The sequence below is a fragment of the Wyeomyia smithii genome, chromosome 1 (assembly GCF_029784165.1).
Source record: "Wyeomyia smithii strain HCP4-BCI-WySm-NY-G18 chromosome 1, ASM2978416v1, whole genome shotgun sequence".
Lineage (NCBI taxonomy): Eukaryota > Metazoa > Arthropoda > Insecta > Diptera > Culicidae > Wyeomyia > Wyeomyia smithii.
The window spans coordinates 149747593-149760707 of NC_073694.1; the positions used below are offsets into that span (position 1 = coordinate 149747593).

Genomic DNA, 13115 nt, shown 5'->3' on the forward strand with positions numbered 1-13115 from the left:
ATTTTTCATAAGGCACGTTGATTTCCCTAACACAGACATCAAATAGGTAGACGGCACGATTCCAAGTCATTGGCTGGCAATGCCACCTAATTGGCATTTTATTCACGCAAATTTAGTGCATTGGTGTCAAGTATGGTGTTAAAGCACAATAGTATTGGGCACATTTCATCAGTCTTCTCTATGATTGATCGGTAAGTCCAACATTACAGTTATTGAGTGAAAAGCATGAAAATGAATAAAACCAAAGCCATATTTTGCCGCTAGGTTCGAATCGTTACATTGTTCAAAAGAATTGTCCATTTAAGTTTTGTCACATGTCAAGACAGACGCTCTTGAGAAAGGAGAATCGCTTCATCGACCGAATGGTGACTCCTCAAAGATGCCAGAGTCATTTCGTGTAATTTCGTAGATTCTACGGATTTACCCATATATTGGTGCTTATTACGGGAGTCACTTCACGGTGAAATCAGAGTGAAGTGAACAAAATCCTATTACGGGACTCACGTAAGTGAGAAACACGTCGCGAAGTGACATCTGCCGTGGAATCTGGGTTATTATGAGTGTCATATCAGTGAAGTGAGAACGGAAAAAGCGACGTGTCGCGTGGAATTATTTCACGACAATTTTGAACGGTGAAATGATTCCACGAAGCTGCCATAAGTCTTAAAGTTGATTGATTTGTGATCTAATGGTAAAGATTGGATTTATTCTTCAGTAACGAAATCGAATCAGAGTTTGATCCGTACCTTAAAGCGGTCAATTTTTCATTTTTTTTGCCTGATGAAAAAAATGCAAACTAGTTCAGGAAATTTTTCGATACCGAAAAAACATTTTTTTTGATGCCGAATGTCTTAGAAATGCGGAACATGTCAAGATCTGGTGTTATCTAAAAAAACGGGAAAAACGATTTTCTGGGATTTAGACATTTTTGGGCTGGGAACCAATCTCATTTCACTTGTCCTATTCTCAATTTCACTTCACTGTCAATCTCACTCCACGGAGGTGATTTTTGTCACCTCACTTGAAGTGGAATCGGGAATAGGTCTAAAAAAGTGAAGTGAGCGTGAGAGTGAAATATATTTCACCGTGAAGTGACTCCCGTAATAAGCACCATTGTACATCCGTACGAATTCTAGGGTTTTTGAATTGTCCTGTCATCCATTATTCGAAGGAACCGTCCTGCACGTACAGCTTATTTAATAATCATCACTTTTTGTCCTTTATTAAAATATAAGTAGTTATCAGGTAGTTCTGTTATTTTTTAAATGTAAAACTTAAAATGCTAAACTTAATAATCATACTTTCTAAAAATAGCATAAATTAGTATCATTCCAATAAAATTCTCCCTCATCAATCACTGTCCACACTGGTTTGACTGTTGGCCATTCCGTAGTTAGCTGAAATCCAAAAGAAATTTTAGTCAAATTTTTACTCTAACCAATCGTCTGTGTCTTCCTGATGCTTACATTTACTACGTCTGATGTCATGTACATACTGCATTAACTGGCTTCGTACGGTTTCGCTGGATGACCGAACGATCGCCGCTGAGACAAGGCCGATTGCGTTTTCGACTAAGCGTTTGGCCATTCGACGGTTTGGTAGTGTGATTTGAACCGTGACTGGATCGATATCGTTTAATCTTGTACCCGGTTCTTCTTTAATGTGAACGTTACCACCGTTATGTTGATATTGGCCGTAACGTGCCCGTTTCTTGGTGCGCTTATTGCTCAAAGGTTGCGCTGCTTTGCGCTTTCGTATACTTTCCTCCAATGTTGCATTCTCCTCGTTCTGTTTGTCACGTTTGATGTTGGTACAGATCTTAATTTGAAACGTTTGACGGCCGAGAATGTGACCAGATTCACTTTCTAGTGTGAAAACTAAAGCGGTAGCACGACGATTAATGGTGCGACAGGAGTTTTGACATACAAACTCAAGTGTGATTCCAGCTTTGCTCGAGAGTCCCATTGGCACCAAAATTGCAAGACGTTCCTCGAAAACTTTCCCATCTTTTACACCGACGTAGGTGACCTGCTCGTTTTTACAACGCGCCACGTGCATTTTTATGTCGTCCGCTATTTCTTGATTGTCACTGCAACGATGATCGTCACAACGGCTAACTGGATGGTGCAAATCCTCTGGTGCCGAGCATACCACCATGGCACGAACAATCGTCGGTGTATCTGGGGCCGCAGCTAGAGAAACATTGAATGTGCATGTGTTTCCCTTTTTCACGAAAAGTTTGCCCAATTTTTTGGAATACATCCAACTGGTTTTATCACTTGTATCGCTTGGTAGACTCACCTGGAAGTTGATCCATGGCAAGAGCATTGGGTCCAATGACGGAAACAGCTTCATATGGTCCAGAGTTGGCGAAAGTGATTTGTTATTCACACGGGCTGTGTATACTTCTAACTCGATTGTTTGCCCCGGACCCAAATTGTCAATGTTTTTCGACGAAACTGGCAGCTCAAAACCCTCGGAGTGTGTGGCAAAATCGTTGTTGTTTAGAACCCGTTTTGCATCGTCCGCGTACGTTTGGCTGTTGAATAGTTGCATGGTCTGACTATCTAAATCTTTTAACTCGTATTGCTGCTTTAAGAAATAAATCGTGTTAGAAACGATAACTACGTGGAAATTTAAAGGCAACTTACTGAATTCCCAGTCAATGGGAACATTTCCTCGTCACTGTGTACTCTGCTTAGATAGAACAAGAAAGTAATTTCAGAACTGATTTTTTATATAAAACAGAATCTTACTCAATTTCTTCATTGTACTCGCCGTTCAACTCTTGAGCGTCAACCATTTTTAGATTGGGTTTGTTTTCGAGGAGCGTCTTCTGCTGGCAGTACCAAATTACAGCGTCCTTGCGTCGCTAAAATAAAGAAAATATCAAGAAACATTGACACTTAGATGTAGTAGTATTGCGTGCGTTACACGACGAGTTTCGTTTGTATCAAAATAAAGCGCAGATCGATGTAACAACACATCATGCAACACCTCTGCTTGAATCTGTTGCTCGTATGGAGTTGCTGTGGACATTAATTTCAAGGACAGATGGTGAAGGTAGCGACGCTGCCACTATATGCAATGCCAAACATGATTAATCAAGAATGATGCATGAACTAGAGTGAGTTCAGGTGTTTGTTTTTGTGCGTGCATATTTAAGCACGAGATGCCGGTGTTTTGATTTGTTCTTAGTTGCTTTTAATTTCTATTTACCGAAACTTAGTTTTTTTAGTGATAAAATTTATTATTTAATGAAATTTGTTTTTCTAAATTCGGTGAACACTTTTTTTCCAAAGTATGCTGCAAACTAAGTGATAACCAAACTTACTGATTTACTATTTTTTTGAAGTTCATGAAAGATGAGTCATAGATGAAGTTTGAAAAATATATGGAAAAATGGCGAGCCGTCTAAAGAAATCCTAATTTTTGAGAGAATACTTTTCCAAACGATATCGTTATAAACACAGTCACATAATGAGAAAAATGTTCAACATTCTACAAAAAAAAAAAACACTTTGAAACTCTTTTCACTTCAGGTTACCTGTTTTAACTTTTCTTTTTCCGTGTGATGACACTTTTGGTATCGGACCGGCTTTTTTGCCGTTCTATACCTCAGACAACAATAAAACAGAGCGATTTTTTCTTCAATTAGTAGCACGGTTGCCTAGGTGCTCGCTAAGACACTGGAGACACAGCGAAAGTATTTCGCAAGACTGCACAAGCGGACAGATGATGGCCGACTGACAGAAATGATGAAAAATGCCAATCTTGGCAGCTGATGATAGGGAATCGGGTTGCCAGATGAAAACATAAATCTAAGCAGGGCTGCGATTAAAACGAGGGGATTTGAAAAGATGTCAATTCTTTTTCCCAATCGCTCAAGAAAAGGAAAACCCGCTGCAAAACCAAGAAATTGATAGTGAATTAAATTTTACCAAACAAACATTACGTTCTCTCGTTGCAATTGATAGTAGTGTTTAGCAGAGTAATAGATATTACAATTAACCTTCCAACATGATGGTGCAATATACCCAAAAGTTCGCAGTACGCCGGAAAATACCGGAAATAATTATCTGGATTTTGTGATGTGTTTTTCCTGTTCTGTTATTTTCCAAACAAGATCAATTTTCCGATCTGCTAATAGGCGTCTTAACTGCCAGGTTTTTTTTATAAACCGTAAGGAACCAAGCACACTGGTTACGTTTGCTTTACGTTGACGTTAATTTGACAGAAAATGTAAGGGCTAACTGTCAAACTGTCGCAAGCACAGCCGCAACGTAACAATTGTGCTTGGGCTTCAAGTTTTGTTAGGGGATCAAAATTTGAGCAAGAAAAAATCTTTGGAGTTCTCAAAAACATGATAGTTCTTTTTACATATATACGCCACATGTCAAAAGATTTATACTTAAGTACCCTATCTTTCGTTAACTTTAGGGTTAGCAGTTAGAGTTTACGTTGTTTTGTCGTATCGGCGAATAAAGCAGGCAGATAACATTTTATTTCACTAATGTTTTTTAGGAAGATTCCGTGAAGGCGTCAACAGGTCATTCAATGCACAATCGGCTAAATCAAGAAGACGGTAAATCGCGTTACGGAAGTGAATGATATTGTAAACCCTTTTCACGCTTCTTACGCATAAATTTTTTCCTCAATCACTTATACTTTGATTTATCGTGTAAAATAGAGTGTAGTAAACGCGTTTATAGGTTGTTTTTCTTTTTGTAGGCTGACAAGGTCTGCAACCAACTTTATTCCACGTGATAGTGCTGTTTCAAGGACTTTGGTTTTGGTGTTATGAGTCTTGAGAGCGCTAGATGAAAGCGGTACAGCTGTCGCACTCTTCCTCCTCCTGGCGGCGCTGTTTATCCTGGAAGAGTTGAGTTTGCTGTTTTCGCTTCGGTTTGTACCGCTCCACGTTCTGACGGGTGGCTCTTCGCAGCATTACGGTCCGCGCTGCGTTCTTTTCATTCAATATCTGCCGACATTCCTAGTCAAACGATTCGTTACGTCGACTCGGTACTTCGCGACCTAGGACGTTCTCCGTTACACTGCTGATGGTTGACTTGACGGTATTCCAGCAGACCTCCACAGGAGCTTCTCACAGCTTGTCCTCTTCTGACAGTGCAGCTTCGAGAGAAAGCGCGTAGTTTTCGCCGACTTCGGGTTGCTTCAGCCGCGCGGAATTATACCTAGGCGGGCAACGGTACCGTTTATTGTTTACAAGGGATAATTTTTGGCGTATCTTTACCATCACTAGGTAGTGGTCCGAGTGGATGTTAGTGCCCCGAAGTGTTTTGACGTACCGATGTTGGAGGCCAAGCGCTTGGAGGCGGCGAAGTCATTTAGTCTTAGGCCATTTTCATTTGTCAGCCGGTTTGCGCTGAATCGTCCAATTACCGGTCTAAATTCCTTCTCCTGACCGACCTGAGCGTTGTTATCCTCGATGACAATCTTCACATAATATTTTGGGCAGCGATCGTATTCACGTTCTAACTGCGCGTAAAATTCGTCTTTATCATCATCAGTACTTCCGAGGTGAGGGTTGTACACGTTAATAATGCTAGTGTTAAAGAATCGGCCTTTGATTCTTGACCTGCACATTCTGGGGTTAACAAGCCACCACCCGATTACCCGCTTCTGCATCTCACCCATCACTATAAAAGCTATGCCCAGCATAACTCCTGCAGTGCTACGATGTTGAACTTGCAGTTTTTCAATTCTTCGGAAAGGATACAGGTACTTTCTAGGAAATTGAGAGAACGGCAGTTCCATGTTCCGAGTATCCAATCGTTAGTCTGTTTTCGTCGCCTGGGTATTTGCCGATTATTCTGGTTCGAATTTTCTGTTATAGCGTTCGTTGCTTTTGTTTTCCGCGGCGCCGGCTTGCAAGGCCCAATACCAACCCCACCTTCTCGCAGAAGGACCGATGTAGCGCTACTGTTTTGAGTCCCGAACACAACCAGGACTTGGACATAACGCTTGTGGGTGGGTCATTTAGAGCGCTTGTGGTGGCGTTACATGTCCAGGAAACTTCCATCCCCTGTCAGCATATGACCGGGATATCACTTTGTACGCGGCATTAGTCCCACCGGAGTTGGTTACCCGATCTTCTTACTAGTTACTCGTAACCCGGTTGGCACCAACGAGGAGGTAGGGGTTCGGTAGCTGGAAGGCTAATGGTTCGCATATGGAAACTATATTGCGCGAAATCCACCTTGATGTCACGGTACCACTGAACTACCTTCCTGCTTTAGCGGCAGCTTGCCAAATCCGGTAAAAACTTAACAGAACCTCTTGTACCTCAATAAGCGGTAGAACTCTTAGAACACTTTTTGAAGCGCTTTGTTTGTTTACCGTTGAGTTCATCGTCTTTTCCGTGATAAAAACTTTGGTTCTCCGTCCACAGCTGCAAATCCCTTCCTAGAGCAATGGTGAATATTCGTCAGCGAAAACAAAGATGAACTTGGCGGGCACATCACTCCGTGCTGTGACAAGAAAAAAATTCGTTCTGGAAAGCTGTCCAACATTCATGTTCACTAATGTTTCGGCGTACAGTAAGCAAGCATCCTTTGTACTTTGTCAGAACCTTCTTATACAATTTTGTAGTGCCTGTATCAGCCATTAGGTTTTACTTGGGCACCTCCACCAGCCTCTTCGTTGATGCATGCTCGGGACAGTACACTATTGTTAGCACCATATATTTTTTTGGTGATATCGCGACACAGGGCTCTCGCTGTGTTTGTAGTAGATTTGGCAAACTTTGGTGTTTTTGAGATTTTCAGAGCAGACCGGATTTTCGACAACAGTGTGCAGAATTATTTCATTAAATTCTTCCATTTAGCACAACTTTTTTTCAAATTTCACGTATTGAAATAAAACTTTCAGTATTGATAGGCGACTAGTTTTCGAACAAATAACTGTCGAACATTTCAAATCCGACCACTAGGGTCGTTGCTGCTGTACAACTAACAATATACCCGGATTCTAAATGGAGCATGCTTTATTCTATTGTCGAAAATAGTTGTTACATTATTTTAGGCAGAAAGTAATAACTATCGTTGTAGTTTTAAAGCAGCGTAAGTGTACTTACTTACACCAAAAGTTCTGCATTGGAGACACAAAAATTTTGTAAATTTGATAGGGCTTTTTTCGCCTAAACGATGTCATTTTACTTTTATTGGTTCTCGATTATTTTTTTTCTTTGAGGCTTGTAACTTATTGTTGGCAAACAGTGTGTGCAGCTGGGGGAGCGAAAAATAAGCGAACAATATAATCACAAGACAGCTAGATAATCTGAGTTTTCGTTTCCGTCACTGAAAATGTCGTTATTGATCAAAATGCAAGAGTTTGAGGCCCGTTTGCCTCGACTGATTAAAATAGGCGCCACTGATTAAGCCGTTTCTCACTATACATTGGAACATTTTCTATTCGAAGTGAATTAGCAAAATGGTTCTGCGAGCTGCGAAGCTCTGTAGTTGTGAGAAATTAATTTATTTCAACATTTTTATCGCTTGTATGAACCGCTCAAGTCGTACACTAGGTGTTTAGTCCCAAACGATGGGTTCAATCCAGTCCAAGAAGGAAGCCACTCTGGTAAATATGGCGGGCACAGTCGACCCACATACCTGTCCGAGCGACGTTACACCGTTAATGTAGTAAACGCAGTGATTCCTCTGTTTAGATATCTGTAAAGGCCCTCCGGAGTCGCCTTGACAAGTGTCCTTGCCGCCTCTTACATCACCAACGCACATCTGAGTCGGTATGATACCCTTTTTGAGTTTATGAACATTTTGATATTCTTGACTGCATAACTGATTGTCGTATAAATTCAGCGATACCTTCAGCAACTCATCAGATTTGTCACCAACTGTCAAAGAGTGAAAGTTGTTTAAATTGGTTAAATACCGAATATAAAATCAACTTACGATCTTCTGTGAGACCGAAACCAGTAGCGACCGCCTGCTCGGCAGACACTTCCTCTCGATCGTACAAGCATGCCGGACGGATGAAGTTGGTGAACTTCACGGATTGTACCAGCTTAATAAGCGCGATATCATTGTAGGAACCTTGCGTACGCTTGAAGTTGGGATGCCGGATGAATGAATCTATGTCCACATCCTTTGGCTGAGCTCCGTCATCTTCTTATCAGTGATCTTCCGAATCGAACGAACTGGTGTTACCACGGGGCCAACCGATGGCTGCCATGTGCGGAAACTCGCCTGGTTTCGTAACATTTCCTCCGACGATCAACTTGACTATGTTGTCACACTTTGACACTTCGAAGTTCATCACCATCGGTGTTAGAGTCAATGTACTAACGGCTATCCGATTAAAGGATAATTTCCGGTATTCGTTGCATTCTGAAAAAGGAAAGTAATCGTTACTTTATCTGGTGAATGGAAATCAGCGACTTACTTTGAACTGCTTTACGGGCATTTGTGGTGGGCTGTTCACTGTGATCTCCAGTATCGTCAACTCGGATACTAACTTTTCTGGGTAGCATACGACTGCTTCCTTGGAGTTATAAGCACAGAAGGTGATGCGCTGATTTACTAGCTGATTTCGGCAGTGCGAAATTCCACGACATATCCCAGGCTATCCGCGATGTTTGCAAGCATCATATTCTGTTCAAAATGGATTAGTTGTACCGTATACTTAGTATCAAAATGTGAAAAAATATCGAATATAAGTAGTTTTTCAAAAAGTATGTTTGAAGATGATTTTCTGTATACAGAATAACACCTCAAAACACTCTTCTTGAAATTTATACATATTTTTTCACATTTTGATACGAAGAACTGAAGTGCATGGGGTAAGGAACTGCACGAAATTAGGGCGCCTCACGGTAAGTTCATTCGGAAACTGGAAAAGGGTTAACGTGTTTAAAATGAATATAAAATAGCTGCAAAGTTTACAATTTTACGTTCTGACGAATTTGAAAAAATCTTTCTAATAACTGTCCAAAATCCATCAAGGCACTGAGGAAGACGTTTAAAACGAAACGAAAAAGTAATGATGGAATACCAGTAAAAGTTTATGTAGGCGATAAATCAACCATGAAGCCGCTAACAAAATGCGAACTATTTGCTGATCACTTCTCTAGTGTTTATAATACAACCATGGCCACTCCTGACGAAGCTGTACTCGCCGCTTCCGATGTTCCAATGATTACTACTTCGGCTGATGTTCCCGAGATTACCGAGGAATCGCTACTAGAGGCGGTAAAATCACTTAAGACATCCAATGCTCCTGGGCCTGATGGTATACCTGCTATCGTCTACAAAAGATGCATAAAACAGCTCGCAAAACAACTGGCACAAATATTTAACTATCTATCCTGGTCGTTCAGTGCTCACTAACTTGCTTTGCTTCGTCTTGTATTGTGTCTATCACATTGAAAATGGAAAACAGGTTGATACTGTATATACGGATTTGAATACCGCATTCGACAAAATTGACCATCGAATTCTACTTGGCCAATTCTCAAGAATGGGTGTCTCCGAAAGCCTGGTTCATTGGATTCAATCATACCTTTGTGACAGAAGTCTGAGCGTTAAACTTGGATCCAACACATCCCGACGATTTACAAACACATCCGGTGTTCCCCAAGGGAGTAACCTTGGGTCGCTACTATTTGTTTTATATTTCAATGATGTCGCAGCTCGTCTTGGAATTGGTTGTAAGCTGTTCTATGCCGATGATTTGAAGATTTTTGTGGTCATTGAAGATTTATCCGACTGTCAAAAGCTGCAAGAGTTATGGAATATTTTTGAGGATTGGTGCCAAAAAAATTTAATGATCCTCAGTGTCAACAAATGTGCTGTTATTTCGTTTCATCGTGGTAGCAATCCCATAAAAGCTACCTATACAATTGGACGTACACCTCTAGCTCGTGTCAACGAAATTAATGACCTTTGTGTACTGCTTGACGAAAAACTGACTTTCGGGCCACATCGAGCCAATATTATTGTACTTTGCATTACTAAGATCCATTGTGGAATCGTCTGCTGCAGTGTGGGCGCCATATCAAACCACCTGGATTGACAGGGTTGAACGGCTACAGAAGCGTTTTGTTCGATTCGCACTCCGTAGATTTCCTTGGACGGACAGCCTGAATCTTCCACCGTATAACACCTTTGCTATCTATGGGGAATCGCTACTCTTAAAAAAAGAAGAAGAATTCAGCAACAATGTTGCAGTTAACCCTTTATAAGGCAGTGGCAACTGTATTGCCACCAACAATTTTCGTTTTTTTCTGCTTCATAATTACGAGCTATGATCAGTGATCAGAAATAAACAGTAAAATTTAATGACATTTTTTTAGCCTCGGCCCGTTAAAGGGTTAAAGTGATTCTTGTAGAAATTGACTGCCTGGCTCTTTTGAGTAAGTTTTCTTTTAATGCTCCTGGAAGAATTCAACGCAGGTCATTCGACGGAATGTTTGTAACACCGTTCCATCGTTCTGTGTTCGGGTATTTCGAACCAGTCACCAGGATTATACGCACCTTCAACAAAACGTGTCAATTTTTTTATTTTGGAATTAAATCTATTCTCTACAAGCGGAAATTGCTCGCAGCTAGACTATTTTAATTAATTTACATCTGTTAGGTTTAGATAGTTTTTAAATTACATTCATAAGAACGGTAATTGTCGGATGAATTAACAACAATAAACAATAAACAAGTGGAAAATGACGGAATCAAAAACTGAAGCTTACGCTGAAGTTTTCAAATTCGTATTATTTCGATTAACGAAAGATTTTACTTTTACTTTTGAATTATTAAGTGAAGCCACCAGCGTCATCAAAAATTGGTTTCGTTGAATGAATTTTTAGAATGTTTCATTCGGTCACAGTCAAGTTCTCTTGGTGCTGTCGGTGGTTCTTCCTTTTCGCTAGACCACAAGCACAAAAATCAAAAACAAATTATGTCAAATGCCGTACGAAAAAAATTAGAGTTGAGTACAGCTTCGTTTGGCTGTTCGTTTTTGAAGTGCAGGATCGGAGTCAGCACCATTACAAAAACGAATCCCAGAGGATTTTGCCCCTCTTTTTAAAGCGATGACGGATTGCAGTTGAACTGAGCAAATTGAATATGTTTAATTTAGAGTGTACATGTACACTAATCTTCTTCTCGGAGAATAAAACCCGTAGTGACAGTCGTGATCGTGTTATGCTAGGACAGGACGTGACAAGTGGCTTCTAGTTATTCTTCTTTTCGTTCAAAATTGCCCTCATGAAACATTGTGATTTTTCGGCACGACGCTTGCCAGTGTTTCCAAAAATGTTTTATTAGCAAAATAAAAGTATCAAGGATTTTCCAAGTTCTGGATTTCAATTTTAATTAATTCATTTGATAATGCTAGCTCAATTGATTAGAAAATATATGTTGAATTCATTTGAACCAGCCATAATTTCAACTCATTTTGGGTTCCTCTTGCTTTTCATGAAATGAATCTGCTATTGTTTATCATACGTAGTTTCAAAAACATGAATAACATTTCGAATGTTGATTTTTATAGACATTACACAGTATAGTGTATGAAAAAGTTTCAAAAAATTGTTGAACCAAAAGCTGTTCATTCACTTGATAAGCAAAAACAGTGTGAACAAAAAATACCGATAGTTTTCGCAGCACGGCCAACCGTACCGACTAATAATAAAATTTAACAGTGCGCTAAGTGAAATCGACCAATCAGAGAGGGCTGTCGCTTTGACAGAACTTTGGGTGATTTTTGGTTTCACTTGTCACGTCCTGTCCTAGGTGTTATGCACTATTTTGAATGTGGAATCCATTGGTCCTGACACAAGTAAAAGAGATTTTTAAGGCTGGTCGCACCTACGCGAATTCTCATATGCAATTGTCAATTTATGTGTGAAAACATAAGCAAAAATATTTCCCTCCTTCGCTTTCGCAAGTAAAAACCAAACCAATATCAACAGAGTCGTCAGGGCCAATTGGATGAACCTCATTAGGAACAGGCAAAAGTTTTGCAGAGTTTACATAAGAAAAGTAATTTCAAAATTAACGGTAAACGAATATTACGTTAAAACCGTTTTCACTAAGCGGTGGCCATCACTGTAAGATACTGCTAGAGAAATATTAGTTACTTCTTTTCAGTCAAGAATAAAATTGGATATTTCGATTCAACAACAATGAATTAATACCCTACAGAATCCATTGCGGAACTTTGGTTTCGAGCATCACCTTTTAGAGCGGCATCGCTTCCATGTAGCTGCAGCATAAGAAATAGTCCAAAGATGCAAATTTGACCATACAACGTTAGCATAGTTCTCCAAGGTTTTCGTTTTCCCTACAGACGTATCCGATAAATGGTCACAATCTGCCTTTTTAGTTGGTTGGTATAAATTTGTTATGATTTGCATCAACTCTACTCTTCGTGTAAAGCGTCGCGGTCAACACTGACTAAACTCAGACTGTTTAGATGTCGAATGTTTCGCGATAGTTAATAGAGAATGTTCACATGAAAATTGCGCAATGGTGATAGAAACTAGGAGTGTAAACGTCTAACTTTCCAAAACGATAGCGAATAACTAAACTCTCGTCTGCGACAATAGAGCGAATGGCTGTTGGGTTGTTTCTGTGAAGATGTCAATTCTCTGCTATATTATTTTCTCAAATAATTTGCATATCCATAAAAGCATAGATGAGTGGTCTATGAGTGGTGATTTGCAGCAGGTTTAGCCGGTTTTTTATTGCTACATTCTTAACCAATCTCTAAGATTTCAGATCCACGGTGTTTCATATTTATCTATTACATAGATCCGTAACATGCATATAAACAGTAAACATACACTCATACACATGCATATACACAACTTCTTAATAGTGGATGAACTGTAAGTACTAGAGTATAAGAGCAGCGAATCAGCCAAAACTAATAGCAATCCACATAGTCCACACAAACAGCAACCTAGTGAAAAAGGTTCTATGGAAGACTTGGTAATTTGCGACAAATATTAGCATGTAATGACTTGTGTAGCCATTTTCAATGAATAGCTCGTTAGTATTAAGTATTATAGTATTGAACGAGGCCCTAACTTCGGAAATACCAGCCGATTTTGCTGACGGGGTTATCGTGCTAGTCCG

At 40.0% G+C, this 13115-nt stretch overlaps 1 protein-coding gene and 1 pseudogene across 4 annotated transcripts; both read right to left on the reverse strand.

Annotated features, from left to right (window-relative positions):
- Positions 1–1192: 1192 nt before the first annotated feature.
- LOC129721900 (cellular tumor antigen p53-like) lies at positions 1193–3736 on the reverse strand. 4 transcript variants are annotated; one of them, XM_055675282.1, is made up of 5 exons: positions 3548–3736; positions 2757–2872; positions 2652–2694; positions 1467–2589; positions 1193–1397 (listed from the first exon to the last, which is right to left on the reverse strand). In XM_055675282.1, exons 2-5 carry the CDS (start codon positions 2801–2803, stop codon positions 1351–1353), a joined length of 1260 nt encoding a protein of 419 aa, XP_055531257.1. In that variant the 5' UTR covers positions 2804–2872; positions 3548–3736; the 3' UTR covers positions 1193–1350. The 4 variants fall into 4 exon arrangements, with proteins under 4 accessions (XP_055531257.1, XP_055531089.1, XP_055531172.1 ...); XM_055675114.1 differs by having other exon boundaries at positions 1467–2592; XM_055675197.1 differs by having other exon boundaries at positions 2652–2697.
- A 3786-nt stretch (positions 3737–7522) lies between these two features.
- LOC129717620 (serine protease snake-like) lies at positions 7523–12531 on the reverse strand (annotated as a pseudogene).
- Between the last annotated feature and the right edge of the window lie 584 nt (positions 12532–13115).